This window comes from Polypterus senegalus, chromosome 1 (assembly GCF_016835505.1).
Source record: "Polypterus senegalus isolate Bchr_013 chromosome 1, ASM1683550v1, whole genome shotgun sequence".
NCBI classification, from domain to species: Eukaryota; Metazoa; Chordata; class Cladistia; order Polypteriformes; family Polypteridae; genus Polypterus; species Polypterus senegalus.
Genome location: NC_053154.1, coordinates 66,349,000 through 66,376,786, shown reverse-complemented (window position 1 = coordinate 66,376,786; position 27,787 = coordinate 66,349,000). Strand labels below are relative to the sequence as shown.

The 27,787-nt window shown below is 39.0% G+C and overlaps 1 protein-coding gene and 1 long non-coding RNA gene across 13 annotated transcripts in view; one reads left to right on the top strand and one right to left on the bottom strand.

Moving 5' to 3' along the window:
- The window catches only part of LOC120526805 (F-actin-monooxygenase MICAL2-like), a 346,702-nt gene that overhangs the window by 52,501 nt on the left and 266,414 nt on the right, over nt 1-27,787 (bottom strand). For all 5 annotated transcript variants that reach the window (XM_039749949.1, XM_039749960.1, XM_039749956.1 and 2 more), the window contains 3 exons: nt 17,071-17,165; nt 12,762-12,854; nt 12,414-12,507 (listed from right to left, as the gene is read on the bottom strand). In XM_039749949.1, the coding sequence (XP_039605883.1) occupies nt 12,414-12,507; nt 12,762-12,854; nt 17,071-17,165 (282 nt within the window). The remainder of the gene's footprint in view (nt 1-12,413; nt 12,508-12,761; nt 12,855-17,070; nt 17,166-27,787) is intronic.
- The window catches only part of LOC120526874, a 215,298-nt gene that overhangs the window by 25,270 nt on the left and 162,241 nt on the right, over nt 1-27,787 (top strand). For 3 of the 8 annotated variants that reach the window (XR_005633210.1, XR_005633214.1, XR_005633230.1), the window contains 3 exons: nt 17,064-17,180; nt 26,809-26,872; nt 27,306-27,514. This is a non-coding gene — a long non-coding RNA (uncharacterized LOC120526874). The other 5 variants (XR_005633218.1, XR_005633208.1, XR_005633226.1 and 2 more) reach the window with 4 other exon arrangements.

Below are 27,787 nucleotides of genomic sequence, written 5' to 3'. Positions count from 1 at the left end.
ACAGGGTCTTATATTAATTTTTACTCCAAAAGATGTACTAGGGCTTATTTTCAGGGTGTATCTTATATTTATTCATGTAAAGCAATATACATTTATCCAAATACAGTCATGTCATCTTCTCCTGGAATATCGTCATAGCTCTCCACATTCAAACCCCGAATTCTAGCCTGAACTTCTTGCTACTCCAGCCGCTTTTAGGATCCTCTAGGATCATTGCACGTGATGATTGATGAATGGTTTGATGTGGTGAAGCAAAATGCCGACATACAAATGCATTCGTGGTGCTTTTATATTCAAGCGTTGCATATTCTCCAAAGTAATGACACGATGCATTTTAAAAGTCTGGCATACCATCTTCTTTGCCATATTTTTTTTTTTTTTGCACCTTGAAAATACCGTCAGAATGTACAGCGGCGTATTTGAGCCACAGAGAAAAAAATAAGGACGTAATGAAAATGTCTATTTTGTGATAAAAGCAAAAATTTCAGCTATACCCTGGAAATGTCCACTTTAACCTCGTAGTTTAGTTTATCATTAAAGCAGACCGTCGTAAACGTCATCTTAAAACCGACCCAGTTGTTAAATTGCTACACGCTTCTGGGGCTTCCTCCGGAACTGACAGCAGCAATCGCCCCACAGAACACATTACATTTATGATATTACAGCTCTCTGCACATTTAGAATTCTTAGATTTATGCTTGATACAACTTTCATGATGAAATGCATTAAAATATGTTACATTTTACAGATGAATTGTTAACTTTGCTTAAATGAATATTGCTAATTGTTACACATATGGGGTGGCACGGTGGCAGAGCGGTAGCGCTGCTGTCTCGCAGGGAGCCACGTCCATTGTGTTCCCTGCCTGGAGTTTGCATGTTTTTCCTGGTGGGTTTCCACAGTGGGCTCAGTTTTCCATCCAAAGACATGAAGGTTTGGGGATTTGGTGAAGCTACAATGACGTTAGTGTATGTGAGTGTTTGTGTTCACCTTGCAATGTGCTGATGCCTCGTCCAGCGATTTTGTTTCTCTCTTGCGCTGATGCTGCTGGAATGGGCGCCTCCCCAAATTGATGGATGTAATCATTAAACATTCTTTTCAGAGATATTGTGGCAATGTGTCCTCAGAATTTAATGGATGTTTTGGGCACACGGGTCGCATCGTGTGAAGTATAAACCTGGCCTTAGGCACCTTACTTTTCAGCTAACGATCTTGACTAGGGCTTATTTGTGGGGTAGGGCTTATATTACAAAGCAGTCTGAAAATCATGCTTGGGCTTATTTTCAGAGTAGGTCTTATTTTTGGGGAAACACGGTAATCACTTCCAGAATGCAAACCAACACACACAATCTTTCTACAATGGACCAGTTTAAAATGTAAATTAATGTAACATGCTACAAGCATAAGAAAACCTACGCATCTAAGGAGAGATTGTGAAAACTCCACAAAGACAGTACATGGAGCAAGTTTCGACTCAGGACTCTGAATGTATGAGGTGGTCGTGCTACCTGTAACACCAATATGCTACCCTTTACCACGGGTGAAGTTTAGCAGATGGCCTGGCTTCCCCAATGAATGCAGTGTGTTACTAAATCAAGGAGCAAATAAAGGGTACTTTTTCCTCAGTTTTTTAAGGCTACAGTTAACATGAATATGCTAATAATTAATGAATTACGCACATGGTCATGCAGTGTTAAGTGCTGCTGCCTCGCGGTCTAAGTTTTGCATCCCAGGTGCTCCCTGCATGGAGTTTGAATGTGGGGCCATGTGAGTTTAATCCAGTTTCCTCCCAGAGTCCAAAGAAATGCAGGTTAGATGAAGAGGTAATGCTAAATTGTTCCCTGATATGGGTGTGCGTGTTTCTGTGTGTGTTCACCCGGAGAAGGGCTGGCACTCTGTCCAGGGGTTTTTCCTTCCGTTACCAGTTATTTGCTGGGATAGGCGCCACCTGATGGATAGGCAGGTTTATAGGATGGATAGATCAGTGAATATTTTAATCAGTCCTACCCATAGTAACTGTCTTTTGCATGTCACTGATACTTAAAACAGATTGAGAAATATCAATTACAGATGAGTTTATTTCTTTTGATTTTACTTGAGAAAAGTTATTTCAATTTGTATATTTTGTCGACATTATTTTTCTCTTTTGCACATCTGATAGCCACTCCTGTCAGCAAAACAGATTCTTAGTAGTCAGGGCGAGTGAATAAAATGATAGTGCATGCGTGCTCAAGGCTTACACCTGCTTGTGTATACAGTGGTGCGGGGGTCTCAGCAAATCTCCACATACCATTGCGACAAAATATTTTAAAACAAAAATGTGATATCTGATGAAGCAAATGAAATACAACAACCATTTAAATCAGCTAAGCTTCAACAAAATGTTACCCTATGTGTATGTTTTCATACTTGTTAAAATAAGAAATTGCATATTGTGTTACAATTAAAATACACAGAAAAATTAAAAAAAAAAAATTTTGTCACTTAAATATTATTAACTATATTTGTGTACTTTTTTTATAAATATGTGTTAATGTGAGATTTCATATTGTAAATTTATATTACAAACACTATGTTTATCATGGGGTGTGATGTAAACATGTAGCAGTACAGTTGAGACTCTAAAAAACACAATAATTTTAATGGTTCGTCTAGGGCCCCCCCAAGCCAAAAAGTCAAACTGTCCATGCCCTGTACAACTTATATAGGTAAGTTATCCATCCATCCATTATCCAACCCGCTATATCCTAACTACAGGGTCACAGGGGTCGGCTGGAACCAATCCCAGCCAACACAGGGCGCAAGGTAGGAAACAAAGCCCGGGCAGGGCACACACACACACCCCCACATGTTCGCCAATGCACCAAACCTGCATGTCTTTGGACTGTGGGAGAAAACCAGAGTACCCGGAGGAAACCCATACAGACTCGGGGAGAATATGCAAACTCCACACAGGGAGGACCTGGGAAGAAAACCCGGGTCAACTAACTGCAAGGCAGCAGCGCTACCCACTGTGCCACCGTGCCGCCCTAGGTAAGTTAAATAATGTTTACGTTTAGTTTGCTAATTCCCAGCTCCTTCATTTCTTGTGGCAGTTTAAAGTTTCATTGCTAGCATTGGAGACCTCATGTTTTGATTTTAAGGGGTATAACCTCAGTGACCTTTGTCACAGTGTCACAGTTTGAACAAAGTAATGAACACAGGAAAGTGGTGGGCACCAAAAGTAAAAAAAAAAAAAAAATATGTAACCTCAGCAATATAGTAAAAACCTAACCCACAGCTAATACAGCTGGCAGGCATATTTCTCATCAGGCATTCATTATAAGCAGTGTTTACTGTAAGGAGAAAGATTTTAAAAAGTTCACAAGTTCATACCCAAAAATAATTGCAGAGGCCTTCAGAATGCCATAAATGTATCGGTTTTCCTTTAGTTTGAAACAAATCCAAATCTGCCATAAAATCTGTGCATAATTTTCATACAGAAAAGTTTTGTCCTATGTCTCTCTGATTGCATTCATGATGGTTTCGCTGTTTGTTCTCTAATCAACATAACACCAGCATATACACTAACTCCCATTTAGCAGTCACAAATGGTGTGGAGCAGTGATTCCCAAACTTTTCTAAGCTGTACTCCTAGAAAATTTTTGATATATGTTCGCACCAACTACAAAAGTAATATCACGTTAAAGATAAAGTCAGTTGTCGAATTTTAAACCACAAACTGAACCACATACAGTACTGTGGGTGAACTGTGGGGGAAATTTAACTCAAAAATTATCTTTTAACTCCGTGCATAAACTTTTATTGCAACAGAACAATTTACCTTTGTAAATACCAATAATCTTGTATATGTGTCCCTCGTGAAGCTTAGAAACCCGATTGATGATCTGGGAGTTGGGATATCCCATGAAGCATCAAGTGCTGCAAGGAAATGACACTTATGGGAGATTGGAGACCCCCACAAAGCAATAAGTGCCAGTACACAGCTAAGCAATGAAACACAATTGACAAAGCTTTGTTCCTAATATCACCTGCACTTCAGTTCAAAAACAGATGTGCCGCACAGTTAAAATTGCTGCCCTACTGCCAGGACTGCCAGCAGGAGATATGGCCAGAGTGTAAGCAGCAGGTGTTGCATCTGACTGGCAAATATTTCAGACAACTTAGTGATGTTTCACGATCAGGGCTTGCATAGAAATCAATACTAGACTTTGACACTTCATTGCAAGGTCTAAATTCCATTCTATTAAGAAAAGTTGCTTGCCTTTATGAACGCTTTACCCAGCAAGGAATTATCAAGAACGGGCATTTCTGTGGCCCATTCACAGGTGACAAATGTGTGTGAACAATGCTTGATTCTTTTTCATTTGCAGGCTATGTTGTGTAGTGGTTAAGTGTTTGGACTTCAGACCCTGAGGTTGTGGGTTCAAATCCTGCTACTGACACTGTTTGACCCTGAGCAAGTCACTTGACCTGCCTGGGTTCCAATTGGACAACCAAAAGAAATGTAAACAATTGTCATAAATGTTGTAATAAAGGTGTCAGCCAGACAAGTAAATGTAAATATTATAGAACTGCAGCACTAAATAATAAATGACATACAATTAACGGCACACTACAAGTCCCTGATTGCACCAAGATAAAGTTGGGCAGTGCACCTCATTCAATTTTGGCAAATTGCAACACAGCCTCCCTCTTTGTCGCACCCCATGAAATGCCAGGTTGGGAACCCCTGGTGTAGGGTATAAAAACAAGTCACAAAATACCATCGTCTGGCTAGGATGTCTTCTCTATGTTGTATTTGTATGTCAAACCAATGTTTGCATGGCTTTCCTCCCATAGTGTAAAAAATATGGCAATTTTTAAGAGAGTGTACGTGAGCCCTGCTTTGCTTTCAGTGCAGTCAGGACAGGCTTCAGTGGTCGGTGACCCTTCAATAGATAACATAAGTATAGAAAATGGAAAGATAGAAGGAGAAAGACAATTCAGATGGCAGCCTTGAGAAAAAGAAAAAAATCCTCTTTACGTTACATTTCTTTCTTTCATTGCCTTCAGGCTACACTATGCTTTCTGTAGGAGGTCATGAAAAGTGCAGAACTGTAATTGAAAGTAAATACAGTAAGCAAATAACTAAATAAAACCTTGCTTCCACTCTTTTGAGGTAGAAGAAACCCCAAAGTGAAGCAAACAAGCAATTTCCACTTTCTTGGATTATTCCACTTAAAAGCACTCCTGAAGTATAAATGGTTGTTTATGGGTTTAAAGCATGATTTAATAACACATTCCATTCTTACTGACAGAATAAAATAGCAGGCAACTGCCAATTCAGGAAGAAAAAATCTAATTTCACATTTAATAGTTTAATCATGAATTTCAGCATTTACACAGAGTTAAACATCTACCTATAGAATGCAAGCCCTTCAACAAAATAATAATCATTAAATTCTTTACTCATTTTTTTAGCAAGCTGTTTTCTGAATACTATTTTTCCAATGGTGATTCAACATGTATTGTGAGTAAAGCCAGCATACTCAGTTAGTGATGTTTTATCTGACGCGCTAAAAGAAATAAATAATCATTATTTAAACCATTAGTAAACATACTCTAGCAATCACTTCAAATGGCCAAAGTCTCTGATAACTGGAATGCTGCAAATTGAAAGTTCGTTCTCAAGATTAAATGAATCTCCTGAATTAAACCCTGATATGCCTTATGTCTGTCTCATGTAATACAACAGAAATAAGGGCTGGAAATGAACTGGACTACTTTGATGAAAATAAATTATAGTTAGCATGGGTTACAAGATCTTCTCAAACAAATCTGCTAGACCTTTTAGGAAAGGAACCTAGTATAGCAGACACATGCTAAGAATACCATGTAGTTTATTTATACATCTAGAAAAGAAAATCAAATTTGATGCTTTTCTGCATAAAAATCTAATCCTGAAACTATATGAAATAAGCATAATTAGGGCAGAGTGGTGGCTACGAGGCTAAGGACCTGAGGTTGAATCTGGAAGGTTGCCAGTTCAACTCTTGTTACTACCAGAATGGATGATACTCCTTAAATTGAAAATTGCTCCAGGTGCACTGTACAATGGCTGACCCTGCACTCTCACCCCCAAAGGTCATGCGAAAAGACAATTTCCCCTCGGGATTAATAAAGCATACCAAATCAAAAAACTTGATAAATAGAACTTTGGAAACAGTAGAGACAAGTGGAAATTTCTTGACATGGTCATTAGTGATGTCCACATATTAATGACACTAATTTATATATATTGAGTAAAAATAGAAATTTTGCAGATAACATTAATGAAATTAAGAGGGTAGGTATACTGGACAGAAGCAACAAAACAACCTAGAACAGCAAAAATGGGCATACATCTACAAAATGCAATTGAATTCCACCCTAATCGGCCACAGTTGAACCATTGTGTCTGTGCTTCCTTTCTTTTTTTCAGCATGGTAATAACCTTTACATTTGTCCTTTTTCAAATAGTATGCTGACACAACCCTGCAAAAGATTTTACATTTAAAACACCTTCCAAAGAATTTGTGGAACTGATTAAAATAAAAGCACATCTATCCATTATCCAACTCGCTATATCCTAACTACAGAGTCACGGGGGTCTGCTGGAGCCAATCCCAGCCAACACAGGGCGCATGGCAGGAAACAAACCCCGGGCAGTGCGCCAACTCACCACAGAAATCAAAGCACAATAAAATGTTTATTCATTTGTTATGGCATACTGCGAGTAGCTTTGATTGTGGTCATACAAAAAAAAGACACAGCAGTATTGGAATATGTGCAGAGCAGCAAAACTCCTGCCTGGACTAGATGATATACAGTATCTTATTCTCACGGGCTAAGAAAACTGGATCACTCTTATAAAGAGGAGTTAATATGTAATAGGTCTTCAAAATAGTCAAAGGCCTTGATAGGGTGAACCCAGAAGAATTCCTGTGTGGAAAAAGTGAAACATAACCATGGACATCTGTTAAAGTTAAGAGAAAGTGTATCTAAGACAGAAATCAGGGAACACTTTTAAACATTAATGATAATAAACATCTGGAACACACTACCATGTCATGTACTGTGACTGAAGTGAATGCCCTCTTGGTTTTTGAACAATGGCTAGATTAAATATTTTGACAATTTAGCTAATTACCTTAAGGCTGAAGAAAAATAGGAAGAAGAAACAATATATGAAATTTAATGATGGTCAGGATTCAGAAGTTAGCCTGTAAGGAGAGCTACTGAAAAAGTGAATACATTTAAATATCTAGGATCAGTGGTAGCCCAAGATGGAAAACTAGATGTAGAGGTAATCAATAGCATGCAGTGTGAATGGAACAATTAGAAGAAGGTATTCAGAGTGTTGTGTGATCAAAGAATTAAGACAGTTGTAAGATGAGTAATGATGTATGGCGATGATTCATGGGCAGTAAAGGGAGCACAGAAGAAAAAGCTGGATGTGGCAGAAATGAGAATGTTGAGATAGGTGTGTAGAGTTACAAAGACAGACAGAATAATAAACACTGTCTGTACCATCTTTCGGTTCTGTTCCATTAATTCTTTTATGATACACTGCCAGCTGACATCCACAAATCCCAAAACTGCTTTAAGTGAATTTGAGAGAACTATACCTCTTTCCTTGGACAGACTCAGAGATCTGCAAACATTTACAAATACAAATCAGACATATGACATTATGAAATATTCACATAGTAAAATACAGGAAATCCTTAAACATATCCTGCATTTAGGAACATTGATTAGGCAAATGACCTCTCATTACACAGTAAAGACATTAAACTGATTAGAATGGGACTGAACTGCATGTTCATCTTCCCGCCAAAGAACCCTTACATGTGCTTTTTCCACTATAGTTTCAAAGAGGTTTTTATATGGTGCAGGTGCCATGGAAGAAGTATAGGCAACCTGGGCGGCAAGATTTTGTCATAATTGATGGACTAGGTGAACGGGCATACTGGGAGCAGTTCATTGCTACACATAACAGGGTGTCAGTGTTCATCAGGGCTGAACTCGATTAACACATCTGCAGGGTGGCATGGGCAATGGAATCCAGAAATGCAGCCCTATCGGGGTCTTTGGGCACTGCCAGAGGGACCTGCCAGGGAGGACTGCCCTGGTTTCTACACAATCTGAAAGTGCTCCAGACATCCTGGGTGTGACACCGGAAGCAGTATCTCTGTCAGATTCAAAAGAAAGCTCATAGCGTCACCAAATGGAGGCAGAGGGCAATACTCTACAGGAGGTGGAAAGAGAGAATTTATATTTGTGTATTGTGGCTGGTGTTTGTGTAAGGAAGGTGCTGGAAATGAATAAAAATGTTTACTTTTATTTGAACCCAGAATTGTACTTGGACATCATTGTTTCTGTGGTTTGGGGCTTAGTGGCACAGCTTGTGGTTGCATTGGCATAGTGGGCAGGAATTCCTGGCTGTTGGTTGGCAGAGTCCTGAAAAATATACAGTGCATCCGGAAAGTATTCACAGCGCATCACTTTTTCCACATTTTGTTATGTTACAGCCTTATTCCAAAATGGATTAAATTCATTTTTTTCCTCAGAATTCTACACAACAAAGCATCAAGGTGAGAGCAATATACCCATTCCAAAGTAAAACAATAATTAAATAAGCAAACGCAGGTCACAAACCCATAGGCCTTACACTAATTAAATACTCCACCTTTAAAGACTGTCCTATAAATCTACACAAGGTCAAGGGCCAGGAGAATGGCAAGCTAAAGGCTAACCAATCCTCTTTAATAAAACCCTGTGTGCGTCCAGGTGTCCGTGTGTGTGTGTCTTCTGGTGAAGTGCGCATGCGCGGGGCCACACAGCACGCGTTCAGTCTCTTCCTGTGCATTCCCTGTGTGTACAGAGAGAGAGACACACACAGGTGCGTGCGTGAGAGAGAGAGAGAGACATGCACACGCAAGAGACAGACAGACAGACACACACAGAGGCGCGTGCCAGACAGACAGACACATACACAGAGGCGTGACACAGACAGACAGACAGACACACACACACAGATGCGAGAGACACACACACACACACACACGCGAGAGAGAGAGAGAGAGAGACAGACACACGCGAGAGAAACACACACAGACACAGAGGCGCGTGCTTAAGAGAGACACACACACACACACACGCAGGCCCGCGAGACACACACACACACACACAAACACAGGCGCGTGTGTGCATTGTTGCAATGTTACTTTTCTTGGTTGTTTATTAAATTATGGATTTTTCAAATGTTCATTTTTTCCCTGTGCTTACAACTCATTAGAAAAAAGTGTTTTTAGTGAGCGGGTCGTAAGGCTATAGCGCGAACTCTTGCAGTGTTAGTTTTCTCTGTTGTTCAAGGTTTTCTTAGTGTTATTCAATGTTTTTACATTTAGTTTACTATTACGCTGTGCATTCAATGGTATAATTAATTATATTTGTGCTTAAAAACTTAAAAAAATATATATTTACATACAGTGCACACAGTCTGGAACGGATTAATTGTATTTACATACAATCCTATGGGGGGAAATTACTTTGGTTCACAATCAAATCGGGTTACAACCAGAGTTTTGGAATGAATTATAGTCGTGAACCGAGGTTCCACTGTATTACTGTCAGACAAAATTACAGGCATTTTACGGAAATACAAACCAGTATTACTGAGAGAGAAAATTATTAAAGGCACACAATATAGTGACACATATTACAGCCACATACAAGGTCCCTTGCCATTTAATATAGACTGTTCCTACTAATGTTTATGCACTACTGTTCTAGCGCCTGTTATTGTAAGGGGCTTAATGTCTAGTATATAATAATAGCCTTGTATAGTCCCGTCAGGAATCGCAACACATGGTGCTTCTAAATTAGCAGGAGCTCCTGTCCATTCAAACTTGGGACACAAGTGAGGTTAAGGAACCAGGGCAAAACAATCAAAGCTAGGCACAAATGCGAATCTAACAATTAGCTTGAAATAAGGTCAAGATAGAAAGCTAAAAGTTTGAGTAAATCAGAATTTCCAGTTAAGATGGTAGAATTGGTAGTTCAAGGAAGTGACAGTATCCATTATAGTAGAAAATACTGATATTAAAACATCAAATGGAACCCATGAGCCACCAGGCCAGGAAACAAAGTGTTAGCACAGCAGAACCAAGACGCTACGTTAAAAACATTCAATGCTTGTTTTAGTAACTCTGACACCATGTTACACGATGAGTCTTTTAAGTTTGCTGTGTATTTTTTTCAATAATGATTTTTGTCCAAAATGCTGTTATTTCAGCGCATTCCCAAAACATATGTCATAGTGATGCTGGAGCTCACAACCACCTATGCATTTTCTTTACAGTTTATTATAAACTGGGTGGCAGATAGTGTCATGGATGTCAGTATTTTGACAGGTCTTTTCCTGTTTTTCACTTTTGGATGCTTACCAGTTGTTTGATTGTTGTTATTATTTTATTGTTGTTGTGGTGGTGATGTTATTTTGCTGCCACTTTGCGTTTCATGGCAGCGGCTGTGCAGGTAGTGTTGGTGGCACCTGCTGCCATTCTTGAGACAAAATCAAGTCACATGGTGCATTATGTCAGCCTGGACAGGGAGACCTCTATTAAATTAATGTTCTCTCCCCTTCTTCATTCTGCAACATTTCCATATTCCCTGACTACTTACTAATATTAGGGTGGAGAAGTGGCTCTGAAGCTAGGGATCTGCTCTGGCAATCGGAAGGTTGCTGGTTCAAATCCTGTAAATTCTAAACTCTGTTGGGCACTTGAGCAAGGCCCTTAACCTGTAATTGCTTTGTCCTGGGTATGACATTAATCTATGTTGTACATCCAGCCCTGCAAACAGGTCCTCCAAGTTACAGGGAAAACTTAGGGGTTGATGGCAGAATTGGCATTGCAGCCACTGACAGAAACCTCACACTGTTCCAGTGTGGTGCTGAGGTGTCACCTGCTGTACTCGGGTCCCAATCCAAATGGTTTGTTGTGTGGTGGATGTGGCATCAGTGCACACTCCCAGCCTCTCTCCTCTCTCTTTCTCACTAATATTAAAAAGCCTTAAATTTTACACCGTTTGGCTTGCTCTCTCTCTCAAGGGTGGGGATCGATCTGTTCTTAGCATAATTCTTTTTTTTTTTGTTAAAACTTGATTGCTATGTTTTGATTGTAATAAAATTAATAAATAAATAAAAAAAAAAAAAAAAGACTACTGCCACCTGTTAGGATTGTACAATTTACTTTGGCAATAAGAAGAGTCTGTTTTTTGTATCATAAGGATCTTGTAGAGGTCTACCCTATTTGTGGCAGTTGCTTTGCCCTGCTCCTCCGCGCCTGACTTGGCACCCTACTACACTTGTTTTGTCTCTTTACTGACAATGACTAGAAAAGCCAAAGCTTCCAGTTTAGGACAACACATCCTGTATGAAATGCTTTACTGTAAAATTATGTGTGTATTAAGACTGCTGTCTGCCCGAGCCCTGGGAGATATGGGATTTTCTGTATTTGTCTTAGCTTTTCTTTTGCCACTAGATTAACCTTATCATTGACTAGCAGGGGTACCCAGCACTGCCCAGGGAAATGCCACTGAATACATTCCTCAGGGAAGAAATTTTAGCCCCAAAATAAAAATTGATAAAACCCACTAAACAGCTCAATTTTGTATACCCATGTTTAGTCCCAAAAGCGCCTCCCGGGGGCAGCGTAATAAAGCAGAGGTGTGGTCACCAAATTAAACTCTCCAGAGAGTACAAATGACAATATAAACAAGAAAAATGCAAAATGTGGTGAAGTTGGGTTCGTTGGTGTAGATTTGCATATCATACAAACACAAACTAACACACATTCAGCTTTGTGTCTTATCTTGACATATTGGTGACAAGAAATAATTAATGATTCTAGAAACAGTATGCCATGTTGTGTTCTTTTTTTCTTTTAGATGCTCATTGACACAAATTCTGTTGTCTCAGACCATCTCTGTTTATGATCTCTTAGAGGATGGGCAAATTTCATTAAGCCTATATGTGGATTTATTCTTATCAAAAGTCATGTCAAACTGACAGATTCTCAGCTCCAATTGGCAATTGCTTGTGACAGGCACATGTGAATGGGTACATTAATCTGAAAGCCATAAGCACTAGAATTGGAATTCCCCGCTCTCATCAACTGAGGCTAAAGAGACAAACCTCTAGAGAAGAGAAACATGAGAGTGGCATCTCTGAAGATTTTCTTTGGCAGGTGTAACAGGTTACCAAGAAATATTTTTCCAATCTTCTGTGCGTCTGATAGGTGACAATCAAGGTGCTTTTATTCCTTTCCTCCCCCTCCAGGCCCGGAGAGTCACAGTTAACTTGAGTGCACAGCTCAGCCACCTACCTGATTCGCCTCGCAGTAGCTTCTCAAGTTTAACACCTCTCTCTTCTAAGTCTCTCTGACGCTCTTCCACCTCCTGCAGCTGCCTTTGTATTATCTGGGACAAATCATTGTTGACAATTTGTCACCGTAGCTTTGTTTAGAATTTACAATCTGCAACTCAGATTCACACAGACGTAATATCACACACTTAAAACAGCAAATAAAAGGTATCAAAGCAGGATGAGATGAAAGGAGGAGGCCAAATGCATATCCTAGTGTTATTTTATTCAATTGAAAAGAGGAAATAAAAACATTAGGAACATTCAGCAGATTTTCACTCAACCACTCACACTTTCAGCTCAAATTTACCTGCGCCTTGTGCAGCCTTTTTAACTCTTCTCGTCGCATCTGCTGCCTGTTACTCTTTTCAAGCCTGGTCTTGCGTCTCCAGCTTGATGATGCCTGAAAAAGCAAAAATGACTACTAAACAAGCTGTCTCCTAATGCGGGCTTTCACAAAATAGAAAGGAGTTGTGAAACATATCCATTCATTTTCTCAACCCACTTTCCTCACAACAGCCTAGCTGAGCAGCACTGGGCACCTGGCAGTTCCCAATAATGGACAGGATGCCAGGACATCACAAGGTGCACTCACATACATAATAATACCCACAGTCACCCGCTTATTCTGGGCTAACTTACACTTTCTCGTTAACCTTGGATGTAGAACAATGAAGATGACCTTGGGAACATTGTATATTCAACTAAAAGGAGTGTCCAAGCATGCTGCAGAATTAAATACAGACAGAATAGCTAAAAATGCTGAGGTCTGAATTACAATTCAGTTTCCCCAGTCTGAGGTTATACTGTATAGTGATGGCTAAGAGAGGGGCTTGACAAACACAGCCAGACAGCAACACCAGAGCATGGACACGTCAACTTGGTGTATGCATCTTTCATAAGGAGCCTGCTGATTTGCTGAAAGCTGATGGCAACCTGACACATGCCAAGAGAAAGCAAACCTACATGAGAAAGGGATACTTTCTTCACCTTTGATAAAATTATGTCCAGCATTATCCCAATATTGCCAAAAACCCGTCAGAAAAATAAATGCTCCTGTTGAAAGTTAAAGCCGCTATTGCTATAACATAAATGAAACGTGACACAACTGCATTATCGAAGTAAACATTATACTTTTCTGCCTAGTGCTGAAAGACATTAATGTGTCATCCATCATGGTTCCAGTAATCTTTTAGCTTTGGGCATTAGGAAGCAGTGTGTATTTCCATATTACAAGCTACCAAAATTATTTTGTCCAAAAACATGAAAGCAGTGACATATCCCATGATCAGATTATTAGTGCAGAAACTTAATGAAGGGAATAAAAAGGAATAGAACAGAAAGCATCATAATATAATAAACCATTCCTCAACCTGCTTAGTCTAATTATTATAGGCAGGGAGGCTGAGCCTATCCTTACAGCATCAGGTACAAGGCAGGACAGGACACACATTACCACTTCCAAATCACTTGTTAAACTAACACACACACACAGAGGCCCTGGAGGAAACTCTGCAAACTCCACATACAGCCGACAGTGACCAGGCATTAGAATCTAACTCAGACTGCTGGATCCCTGAGGCAGCAGCTCTAACCACTGCACCATACTAAAAGAAGGGTCTATTTATTTTACAAATGGAGTCCAAGCTACAGAAGTTGGGTGGATTGCTTGGATCACACAAGGATTTAGGCCAGGGCTGACTCTGCAGTTGTAGGGTTTAAAGTACAGTGCCACACTGCCATCTAAAATAAGAAAGTTGACAACTGTGAATGGTGGTCATGCAGTGTGGGAAGACATCATTAATCTTCTCTTTGCACGTACAAATGTCATGAAGTACAGCTGGACAGGTTGTGCCCATCGCACTTCCCTTTCTCTTTAATCAAAGATTTAGCTTAATGTTTCTGTCATGGCACCTTTCTGCCCCGAGTCAGGCCATATTGCCTCTGGAGTTATTTATAGCAATTATTACAAGTATAGGCTCCCATCGTTACACCATTACTGTAAGCAAGTCAACATTGTCTTTCTTTTGTATTTGAAGTTGTACTCTGCTAAGCATGTTAAGCATTTGTAACCCCACAGCTGAGTCACACCTCATAAACTGAGATAACCGATCATATTTAGTCTAAACAATTTTACAGATACATTTTAAAATAGGGCAGCACGGTGGCACAGTGGTAGCTCTGCTGCCTCGCAATTAGGAGACCCGGGTTCGCTTCCCGGGTCCTCCCTGCGTGGAGTTTGCATGTTCTCCCCGTTTCTGCATGGGTTTTCTCCGGGTACTCCTCCCACAGTCCAAAGACATGCAGGTTAGGTGCATTGGCGATCTTAAATTGTGTGGGTGTGTGTGCACGCCCTGTGGTGGGCTGGCTACTTGCCCGGGGTTTGTTTCCTGCCTTGTGCCCTGTGTTGACTGGGTTTGGCTCCAGCAGACCCCCGTGACCCTGTAGTTAGGATATTGTGGGTTGGATAATGGATGGATGGATTTTAAAATAACACGGGGGAATGCCAAATAACACGGTATATTATAAATATAGGAGCATAAAATGCAGATGAATGTAATATGCTGAAAGGTTAAAAAATATATGTTGGCACATACAGTATTATTTGTCCATCCATCCATTTTATAACCCACTTAGGTTTGCAGCTGCCAAAGCTTATCCTAGCACTGTTAGACGCAAGGCTGGAAACAGCCCTGGACCGGCCACAAATTCTTTGTTTGGTAAGCAATATGTATGCATTTTAGAACTTTGAATTTGACAATGCTGTGTGGCCGGGATGCCTGTGTACTGGAAGGACCAGGTTAGAGAATGTGCATAGGGCATTATCTCCCCCAGAACTCTAGATGGCAGCCTCCCACGCTAATGGGACAATGGAAGTACTACCGGGTGTCACATAAAAGAAGCTTGCTGCCACAGTTCCAGGAGCCAGAGTCTGGAGGGAGAAGACAAAGCTTGCTGGAAGAAGGAGGAGGCAGAAAGAGAAAGAAGAGAAAGGAATTGTGGTGTACTTTCATTTGTGTTTGTGTTAGTGCTGTGGGAAATATTTGCAAAAGCATTTCCCATGAATAAAAACACTTGTGTGCTGTGCTGGACCTGTGTCTCTCCGTGTCAGGTTTGGGGCCCCCTACAGGCCACAGCTGTTAATATGACAACAGGAAAGATGGTATGACCATGACTAGGAGGGAGGATTGGCAAATTTGTGTGTAGGTCTTATAGAAGTTACACTGTTATCTTTATTTCACTCCAACATCTTACAATTCTATAATGGAAAGAGCAGAAACAGATGTGCTTTAAAAATATGTCAAACTTTTAACATTTCATTGTGTGAAGTTCTTAGTTACATTATAACAAAGACAAATATGTCCTTGACAGAGAGTGACACAGAAAGCTTGAACATGTTAGCTCAGAACATGACATATTTGGGAAAATTTTAAACGGGAGCAAAACTGGATGATGCTTTGAAGTCAGTCATCTGTGAAATTGGAGAACAAGTTTAACCTTTCTATTGATGGCCATGCTCTAGCTCAAAACTTACGTAACGTTGTTTCAAGCTAGATTTCTACAAAGAACACCATCCCATAGATGCCTTAGTGGTGCACCTACTGTACAACAATTGGCTCCAGATTATTCCAAGCAAGAGGCAAAGCAGTTAAAGTGACCTTCTCATTGTGACAATGACTCAGCGGTGCAGGCTGAACTGCCAACATGATTTACTGAATTTGAATTAAACTCCATGGCTACTAGGCCATCCTTGGAATGCCTGAGGTCTAAATGACTGCTCATAGGTGAGGTGCCATTTTAAAAAGACACAACTGAGAAGACAAGGAAGAGCAGGGAAGAACCCTGAAAAGAAGTTGGGTATCAGCTGTGAGCTAAGTCACAGTAATTTTAATTGGCATAATCATTTAAAGGAAACCATGTTATACAAAATACTGCAATTTTCTCATTTTTTTATTATTAGTCATTGATTACCGATAATTACAGTTGAGGGTATGCACAAGGATACAGTGGTTACCACTTCTGTCTTAAAGGATCAACGTGCTGGGTTTGAATTTCATACCCATTCACTGTTTGATTAGATTTTGCATACTCTCCTCGTGTCTGCGTTGGGTATCATCATATTCATCCCATATCCTAAATATGTACAGGTTACATTAATTGGCTACTTTAAATTCGCCAGTGTGGCTGGATTCTACAATAGACTGGCACAACATCCAGGGATGCGTCCTGCAAGTTAGGCTTCAGCCCCACTGTGGCCTTCAACTGGGTAAGCTGTTTCCAAAATATTATGTTATTATAATTAAGTATATTAAAGCACCTTCTGTTAAATAAAAAAAAAGTGCATTTTCAGTACTGACAAAATAAAATACACGAATTTACAAATATTATAAATTGAGAATCTGAGTCAGCGCTAAAAAAGTTTCTAAAATAGTGTTTTAGCAGGTTGAAGTTCAAGTAAAATTGCAGATAACACATCCAAGAGCACCAGATGAGAACAGTTTGAAATCTTCAAGTAATTTACACAAACTCCTGTTTGGAAATCCACTTCCTAAATCACAAAGATGGGCATTTAATGGTAAAGTGATGCCCTGATTTCTCTTCTGGCTTATAGATGTTACCTTTAATTTTGAGGAAGCCTTTTCTTGTGTGTCGTCGCTGGAAGAACTGGTCTCCTGCAGGTTCATCTGATCTACCGCCAGCTGCTGAGTGATGCCTTATCATCAAAAAGGTACAAACTGTTACTGGGGAAACTAGATAGACTGATAGACTGATAGATAGATAGATAGATAGATAGATAGATAGATAGATAGATAGATAGATAGATAGATAGATAGATAGATAGAATAAGCGCATTCATACAATAATGATATTATAAACAAGTAAAACAATACATAAACAAAATTTTAATTAAAATCAAGTTACTCTCTATAACACTGAGGGTTAACACTAAACACTAGGTCAGCATACACTTGAGAACTTCCTTTGTAGCTGAGGTGTTGCGCCTAGGGTCTTTGTGTTAATGTCGCTTCAGTGGTGAGCGGGACTTGTGAAAGCACCAAAGCGGTTATAAAAGAAGCAGCTGTAATATCAAATATCGTTTTCCCCGCCTAAATGACTCACTAAGACAGAAAACAAATAAACTGCCCTGAGGGTGGATTTGGATCACCTGTCTAGTCCACCTGTCGGTGGGCCATTCAATGAGTAGCCCAGCAAAAATCCCCACTAATCTGCCCTGATTCTAGTATCATTTTCTAAAGGTAAGACATGCTCGTTAAATTTACCAAGCTATTAAATCATTTTTCATTTGTTTCTTTAGAAAGGTATGTATTTTATAAAGCTTGCATTTGATAGTTAGTCCTAGCACTCTATTTCCTGGAGCAGTTTGCTTTCATTTGAAGTTTTTTGTCTTTTTAACAACTCATCTGCCTGTTCCTTTAATCAACAAAACAGAGGCTTCATGGATGACTTGCTACACAGTTCGATTAGGTTTATTTGACTCTCCACACATGAACAACCCGACAAAACCAGTGAGCTGTTCTTTTAAAACATGACAGATCAATGTAATTTTTCACAATGCTTTCAAATGACTAATGTGTCCTTTTACATGGTCTAACTGAAAGCTACATGCCAGCTCAAATGACTCCATGAGGTTGGCTCTGCCATGTAATTGGATTCAGAATTGTGAGGCACTTATTAGGCACATTACCATTAGGTAGCCCACAGCATCTGGCACCCATATTTACATCATGACATCTGTTTAATGTAAAATAGCTGGCGTCAGACTGTCTGGTCATATTTAAGAAATAAGAGAGAGAGAGAGAATCACAAATATAATAAAAGGAAACGCTCTTGCCAATTTTGTTCACTTTTGAAGAAACAGTACATAAATATTTTATTTTTCCATACAATAAATAAATAAGTGATTAAAGACCAGAAGGCATTACTGAGCCCAGCGTTGGCTATCAAATAAAATGAATGCAGGTGCCTTCCAACAGCTCTTTAGTAGTAACAGTCCTGTCTTGTCAGTTTGCAGATAGTGAACTCATTGAATTACTCTTCTTCTTTTTGGAAATTTGTGTTGTTAATAAAGTTTTAGCAGTTGTGCCCCACAGTGAATGATTGTGCCATAAGCACCGATGTCCAATGTCAGACCAGCTCCCTGTTCCTTACTGAACCTTCAATGTTAGCAAAGGAACACAAACAGTTAAAAATTCAGAAAGATAAATCAAGTATCTAAACATTTATGGCACAAGGGTGTACTTCTTTTATGTATAAAAATACATAATATGCACAATGTTTTTAATAGTCACCTATCTGTTTGTATCCCTTGTTTCTCTTAAAAATTTTCCAGAAAATTCTTGGAACCAACCTTAAAATGTATGGCCTTGTGTCAATTTGTATTCAGTATGTCTTGAGCTTATTACATGACAGTAAAACTGTGGTGACCGTTATTGATAGGTTTGTATCACTGTGCAGATAACAATACTGAACTTTCTGACTATTTCTTCTGGTGTTTGGATTTGTCTTGCATGTGACATACTTGCTTTTTACAGTTCATGGGAGACAAATCAACAATGCTAAATGAGACCATAAACTTTGCTTTAGAATGAAGGACAACATCAGAATCTGGATAACTGATGTCCTGCACAGTGTGAAACAGTGCGGAAAAGAAAAAGCAGTGATGAAGAATAACCATCTCAGTTGTAATATCTTACTTATATGAAAAAAATGCCTACCTGTCAAATACTGGAACCACCATTACTTCTAATTCACTTCCAGCAGTATTTGAAATATTACTTGACGATATTGTAGAGTGAAAAATCTATTGTGATATTTTTTTGTTCCCTAGGTTACTTTATTGTTTTTCAATTTGGAAAGCCGGCACGATGGCGCAGTGGGTAGCGCTGCTGCCTCGCAGTTAGGAGACCCGGGTTCGCTTCCAGGGTCGTCCCTGTGTAGAGTTTGCATGTTCTCCCTGTGTCTGTGGGGGGGGGGTCTCCCGCAGTCCAAAGACACGCATGTTAGGTGCATTGGTGATTTTAAATTGTCTCTAGTGTGTGCTTGGTGTGTGTGTGTGCACCCTGCGGTGGGCTGGCGCCCTGCCTGGGGTTTGTTTCCTGCCTTGTGCCCTGTGTTGGCTGAGATTGGCACCAGCAGACCCCCGTAACCCTGTAGTTAGGATATAGCGGGTTGGATAATGGATGGATGGATGGAATCTGGAAAGCTTCAACCCACCCAGTACAAAACCATGGGTAAGAAAGTCCTGTTATTTTTAAAATTAAAGAAATATCCAATTTTCCATTCCAGTGCATCTTTAGAATTTGGCATGAATTTCTTAATATTATCTTTAACTGAGCAATAAGGCCTGTTAAACTTTCAGATTATTCGGAGTAACAACTACATATTAGGTTAGCTGATCTCACAGTTCATCAGATGGATTGGGATAAATTGGAAGCTGAATTTGATATGAAATATAGTACTACTTATTGTATCATAAATATTATAATATAATCCTATAAAACAGATAAAGGGGGAAAAAGGTAGTTTCCTCTGTAGCTAGTATGTTGCTAACTACACAAATATGTATTGCTTATGTGTGAATTTGTTATTGTTCAAGTCACCAGATCTCCTTCAGAGATGTTTCTTGTAATGGAAAACACCTGAAACCACGCTCCTAGCTTCCTTCTGTTTTTAGGAGTTAATGGATCTAATGGCAGAACTATATACACACCCATATTGTGTGCCACGTAATTCCAGATCTTGACCAGACTAGAGCTTAATAGTTTTAAATTTGGTTGGATCTGATTTTGTATGTTTCTCTGTTGCTCAATCAGATTTAAAGTTACCCTCTGAAATCATAAAGCAGCGACTGCACGCAAAATTCCCTCTTTGTTGTTCACAAACACGTGAAAAATTCTGTCATCATTTTTAAATTATACAGCATATCTATGTTGTAATCCAGGAGTCCCCAGCCCTAAAGATTTCCAAAGCAAATACAGTAGTCTCAAACACTTCCAATAACTGCCACAAGAGGGAGATATCCCCATAAATCTCCAGCTAATAATAAGGGAAGGCATTGAATCTTTATAAAATACTATGGGGCTTCACCCCCTGCTCGCTTCGCTCGCCAACCCGTGTATGGTTTGGTTTTTGAGCCTTTCCAATTCCACTGCTTTCATAATCTCTAACCTGCTCTGCATGTGTATAGTGCCAACGTCTGTAAACGTGTTTACGAAGTTCTACTTTGTCTTTTACCCTCTGTCTTTTAATTCTGAGCCCGATTGGACGTGCTATTTTTTTCAATTCCACTTGTTCCGGGCTGATAATTACTTTCTTTATTTTCTGAATTTGCACCTAGATTATTCTTTTTCTTTTTTGCTCTTTTTTCTCTCCAACGCTTTTGAGTCTCTTTTCTCCGTGCTGTTTTCTTCTTTGCTTAGACGTCTATGTTTCATTTATAACGTATTGTCCTTATACGCTTTATATGCGCTAAGAGCCCTGGATTTGTGTGTGCTCAACGCCTCCTTTACACGACTGAATGTTTTGCTGCCTCTGGGCTTATTTGATATTGATTGTAAATAGGGCATGTCTTGCAAGAATCTCATGTTCCACTTCATCGGGAGACGGTTCTGGGTCAATCTCTTGGCACAAAGTGTCATGTTTAAGATCCTAACAAGACACTCTGTGGCCAATCTCTTTTGTCTCGCGTGTCTTTTAAATGTCTTCCATGATCTTAACGTGAAGATCACGTCTCGACGCCCTTGTGTTTCTCTCCAGGATTTTTTTTTCATAAAAAGATTTATTCTTCACAAAAAGGATTCCAATCACAATGAAGTTCCATGGAGCACACAGGCAAAACGGAATTGCCTGTAATAAAGGCAATCCTAAAGTTAAGCAAATTCCCAATAACTGAATCCAAACAGAGTGGTCAGAAAAAACAGCAAAAGGGTCAAAATTCTAAACTATACAAAGGGCACAGATAACTCACTGACTTCAAAGCGCATTCACAATGAGCTGCCAGGAGCGGAAGATCCTCCAGATTTATTGGGGCGAGGGCAGTTCCTGGCAGTGATTGGTAGATGGCTCTGCCTCTTGGGGGACCACTCACAAAGCACATGGAACATAACAAAGGCATCATTATGTATAATCCATCCATTTTCCAACCTGCTATATCCTAACTACAGGGTCATGGGGGTCTGCTGGAGCCAATCCCAGCCAACACAGGGCATAAGGCAGGAAACAAACCCCGGGCAGGGTGCCAGCCCACTGCTGGGCGCGAGCACACACACACCAAGCACACACTAGGGACAATTTAGGTTCGCCAATGCACCTAACCTGCATGTCTTTGGACTGTGGGAGGAAACCCACGCAGACATAGGGAGAACATGCAAACTCCAAGCAGGGAAGACCCGGGAAGCGAACCTGTGTCTCCTAACTGCGAGGCAGCAGTGCTACCCACTGCCGCCCATCATTATATATTATGATAAACTAATAAAAATTATACACATAATCAACATAAAAAGAATCACAAATAAACAAAAGAGACATAAAACATGAATTTGAGCCTCGGTCAGGGGGAGAACTCTGGCTGAGACATGACAGTCAAATGGTATGTCTTTGTGAATACAGTCCCTGCTTTAAGATGTTAAAGTTTATCGGTCGAAGGTGAAAACCTGTCCTAGAAAATTTGGATAGAAAGATAAAAATGTTATCATACAAAGTCCAGATTCTTTTGACACTTCATGAAAAACATTACCAGTCTTTTTTACATCCAGGAAACGTTTCATGGGCAAAATGTTTACTGTATATGGAAGGTGGCTGAACCTATGAAAAATTGCACATGCAAGAGAAAAGGAAAGACATTAATGGCCTATATGTGATGGTGTCTGAATTCCACATAGACAGTGACCTGGCGTAAATTTGGGACCAGTTTCCATTAGTGGTGCAGCACCAGCACTAACCATTGAGTCACCATGCCAGTTACACTTTTTCACAATATCAGGTCCAGAAGCCTGCTTTTTTGCCTATTTTATTCATAGAAATTCAAGCATCTTCTTAATCATGGATTATAAAGGTTTAACGTGAGATAAACTAGCACAGGAATCTTAGAGCAAAAGGCAAAACAATTTAAAAAATGAAAAAATCTCTCTATTATAAAAAAAAAATCTTGGAAGGAGACGAGGCGTGATTTTCTCAGAGAGACACCTTCATGTCTCACGAGACGAGACTTTGTGCCAAGAGATTTAACCACAGCCGGGGCCGGAAATAAAAGACAAAGAGTAGATGACAAAGTAGAATGTCGTAAAGAATTCAAAAACATTGGCACGGTACACATGCAGAGCAGGTTAGAAATAATGGAAGTACAAAAATTCGAAAGTCTCAAAAAAAGGATACTAAAGATCGCATTAGCGCAAACAAACCGAAATTATTACTCGATGAAATAACGTAATATCGAAAAAAAATTGAATATATTGTTCGGATTTAAACTTTAAGTTGGGGACTTGTAGATGGTCTAATTCGTGTTGCCATCAGGGAAAAAAAAAAAGTACTGTTTCTTCCCAATGAAGAGGCGTATCTGCGAGAATTAAAAGATTTGTTGTTTTGTGAAAGTGAAATCCCGTGGGAGAAAATTTCAAGCCCAGCGAAACAAGAGCTTATGCAAAGAGATTTGAAAAAGTCCTGCCAACATAACCACACACGGTTCAATCATTTCTCACTTGTGTGAATGCTATTGTCAGACACATTTCTTGTAGAGAGAAAGAAACAATATTCATTCACGGGCAGTTATATGTTTTGTTGCCATGATGTAATTCCAAACACGGAATCAAAATTCAATACGATACTGATGAAATGGTAAAAGCGAAGAGATCGAATATATGGACATAGGTGATATGACAGAAGCGAGCGGGGGAAAAGCCCCCTAGTAACTTAAAAAATCAAAAAGAAGGATAAAGTGGAAAAACAGTAGTTTAATATAAATTGTTTTTAAACACATTTCACATGCTAAGGATCTGTGCTGGTATCTGAAAGGTTGCTGGTTCATATACATATTTTTGGTTGTTTTATTATGGATGAAAATACGTTCGTAAATGATGTGTTAGACATAAAATGACTCACTGATTGCGAAATTGGTTGCAACAAACACCTGCTGTTGTGAACTGATGCCTTATTTTACTTTTCTGGCTCTGTCTAGTATTTTACATATAAAATATATATGTAAGGTTTTAAAATCCAAAGAATTCATTACTTGTGCTTATTTTTAATTATTTTTAACAATGTAATTACCAAGTAATTGCCTTCTCCTGCATTGCCATTTTGTTTTTGTTTTTTTTACAAGCCCCACCATTTTCTGGTCCCATTGCCATGATGGGAAGGCTGTTTGCTAGGTAATGTGTTCCAGAAGGTATGACGTATGACGTCACCAGTGCGACCATATTTAAGCCGGCTCTGCACTGGAACACTTCTTTCACCCCACACATTTGTCATTCCTTTCTTTGCTGTTTTAGAAAGTCTGGTTTCAATCATAATGTTTGACTAAAATGAAAGACTAGTGTATTGGCCCTGGTTACAAGTGAATCCCTTGGTTCTCAACTTGCCGCTCAATTATTTGACTACAATTATTGTTAAACGTATTGAGCCTTGGTTCTTCGCTTTTTGACATTAATGTTTGACTTTTTTTTGCCATTTTGCCTATGATTAATCTCCTGATTCTAGTTTCCATTATTACTGCTGGCCACCCTCCCTGTTCAGTTAGTGTACCTGCAGGGCAGCCACAGGGGGTGCCCAGGACTGATTTTGAGATCCACTGGTTTAATTGCTGCTCTGAGAGGCAGCTCACACGTTGGCAAAGTAGTTAGCACTGCTACCTCACACAGTTGTAGATTTCAGATTCCAGCTTTGTCACTGTTACACATTCTCCTTGTATCTACACAAGGAGTACCACCGTTTATCCTCACACACCACAATACAGTCTGTAGATTTTAGTTTGATGTGTGACTCTGACCTGCCCCAATGTGAGTGAATTTGACACTTACAGTAATAGTGCACTTCAGTGGATCACCACCCTACACCGGGTTGGTTTCTACCTTGCACATTTTGCTTCAGGAATAAGCTCCAGCTCTCCATGGCCCTGAACAGAACTCAAAGATTGCAGGCTCTGAGAACATCACTGAACAATTGGAATGGAAAGAGTACATCAGGTAGCTGATTTGTGTTTTATTTAAAATGAAGTTCTGTATTTTAATACATTCTTATTTATCATGCTGGTGAAAAGTGGCAAGATGTTGCCTGTTGGCTGGACATGCAAGTAAGAATATATATATATATACCATATATACTCGCGTATAAGTCGGGTCATGAAACTCGAAAAAGTGATCATAAAATCAGACCCCGATTTATACCCCCTTTCAAAAATGTGACACTTAATTTTTTTATTTTTACATCTTCTTGCCTCCTCCAATGTCACATCAGTTTGTCAGACACATCAAATTTTGTTGCAGCAGTGCAGTTACCAATTTCTTTCACCACTTCAATGACTTTTAATTTAAAACCAGCTTCATGTTTTCTTCTGAACAAATGCTCCATCGTAGATAAGGAATGCTCTTACAATAAAAGTGTATATGAGGGTGTGAGATACAAAATACACCAAACAGTGCAAAGTAGTTCAGGTATTACGGCGTGGTCACGTAGGCACAATACATAGTAAAACAAAAAAAAGGCAGTGATGTGTGTAACTGTGTCCCCTAATTATGTATTGGCACCCCCAATTAGGTCTGGTTCTGCCTTGGGACAATGGTTTCAATATGTCCCATTGCTCCCCTTGACGTTAACATTGTATTAAATGAATTCACTTAATGGATGAATGGGGTGGGATTATGATTTTAAACTCTGACTGCCCTTTTCTAGTCCCTGGTAATGAGCTAGGAGTCCATTAATATTTTTGATGTGTCATTTTATTTTGTTTCATTTTATTAATTATTTGTGGGCTATATTTATTGTTTATATAGTATGTAATTTTTTTTGTGACATTATGTTGTCACCACTTGGCAATTTTTCGGTGGGTGCCATCCTTTTGTGTATTTTTTTTTTTTTTGGATTTTACCACATCATCACATTGCTACTATAAAAGGCAGCAGCACATTTGAACTGTTGACCAAAATTTAGGAAAGACGTCATTAAAGACTTGTTTGAGAGCAAAGAATTTATTTATTGCTTTTGACTATGATTTTCAGGTAATGTCCTGATTTAGGTTAATAGCTACTACTGTTTTCTATGCTTTGACTTTGCCCAGAGGGGACTGGGTGGTCTCATGGTCTGGAATCCCTACAGATTTTATTTTTTCTCCAGCCGTCTGGAGTTTTTTTGTTTTTTCTGTCCCCCCTGGCCATTGAATCTTACTCTTATTCGATGTTAATTAATGTTGATTTATTTTGTTTTCTTATTGTCTTTTTTCTATTCTTTATTATGTAAAGCACTTTGAGCTACTGTTTGTATGAAAATGTGCTATATAAATAAATGTTGTTGTTGTTGTTGTTGTTGTTGACATCTGCTTGTTTACTGACAATCCTTGTCTGATGTCTCTTACAAACCAAACATGAAATCTCTGCCACTCAGTTCCCTCAAGTCCAGTCCAATGCAAACCTAACGGTGGGAAATAATAGTTTAGAGCGCCATCTGTGGTGTTTTAGAAGCAATGCACGTTCAAAACAGTTAAAAATACATTTTAAAAATTCAAAAGTTTAAAATGCAAAATAAGTAAATAAAAATAAATTCTGATTATTGTCCTCCATGCATTAATTATATATCTCTTTGAAAAATATGACATTTATTCTCAATTTTTCTCCTAACTTTGGCTTTGATGCAGGTTTGCACCGTGGCATGACACTATCTCAGTGGCATGACACTATCTCAGTCTATACGCAGTTACCAGCTTATTCATTCAAACCCCCTTGAGGATTTAATGTAAAAAGGATTACGTTGTATGCTTTTAAAAATTGGATAGCAGTCTGCACCAAACTCACCACTGATAGGGCAGTACCTACTCCCATAAATGAATGAGTTAGAAAATGTTCTAAGAGATGTACTGTATGTATATTGTACAATATGTAATGTTGGTGCTGTATGCATCATATCCATGGAAAATATTGTAGGAATTATGATATAAGTTACCATTAGGAAAAAGAAATGCTGTAATTTGACACAAATACTATTACATTCAAGTTATTATAATGTATAAGAAATGTCATTGGTCTGACTTGAAGTGTAAAGCTGTTATTTTGATTCATTGTTTGTTCTTTTTGAACGTTGAAGAAATATCCAAATAACCCTTGTACCAAACCAGCACATTTCTTTTCCAGATTGCAGGTTTCTGGCAATACTCCAGCAACACAAGGGACAGGGCAGGAACCAACCCTGGATAAGGTGCTGGTCTGCTGCAGGATAAAGACCCACACACAAGCACACTCTAGAGTTGCTTCTAGGCCTTTTGTGCATAGCTGTGTGATTTGGGTGAAAAACTGGAATACTTGGTTAAAATCCTACACAGGTGTGCAGAAAACGAGGGTGACTGGGCCAGCATTCAAACCCAGACCTCTGGAGCTGTGAGACAGAACAAGTATTGCATCACTGTGCCTTTTTGAAATCTCTTTGAATTCTTTAGAATTAACCAAACAAAAAAACAAAAAAAAAGCTTAGAAGTAATATTTAGGAATACATTGTGTAAGGTTAACTGTTGTGCTCTCCTTTAAAAACCACATAACTGAATAATGTGACAAAATATATAAACTACTTTAAAAAAACAAGGTGAGAGACAACTGCTTCCATAACTGTGTATCACTGTGTGTGTGCTGTCTAGGCGATCAAGTGGACCAGTTTCATCTGAAGTCTTCTTCACTTAAAAACCAAGAACAGCCTTTTACAAATATGTCAACCCTGCAGAGGTCACCTTATGAAGCCCCAATAAAAGACCAACTGCAGGTACCTGAAAAGATGAGGAAACATACAGTACTGTAACTGTTTGGGAAGTCTTGTAAACATCCACTGCGTCTGACATCTTCTCAAAATGTAAGTTATTTGTTTAGAAAACCTTTACTGTATTCTTATTTTTTATATGTACAGTAGAATTAAATTGATGTCTTTTTATGTCAGCATTTTTCAGATATTTTTAATCTGCCATTCTGCAATCAAGTTTCCTTGATTTGAGATTTAAGGTTAAAAATGTCAATTTTTGTATGTGAAAGATTTTGAATATAAACAAGTACTGTATAGGCAAATATATTAGATTATATTATTAAATTTGATGTACAGTATATCTTAATTTTTTATGACAATAAAAAA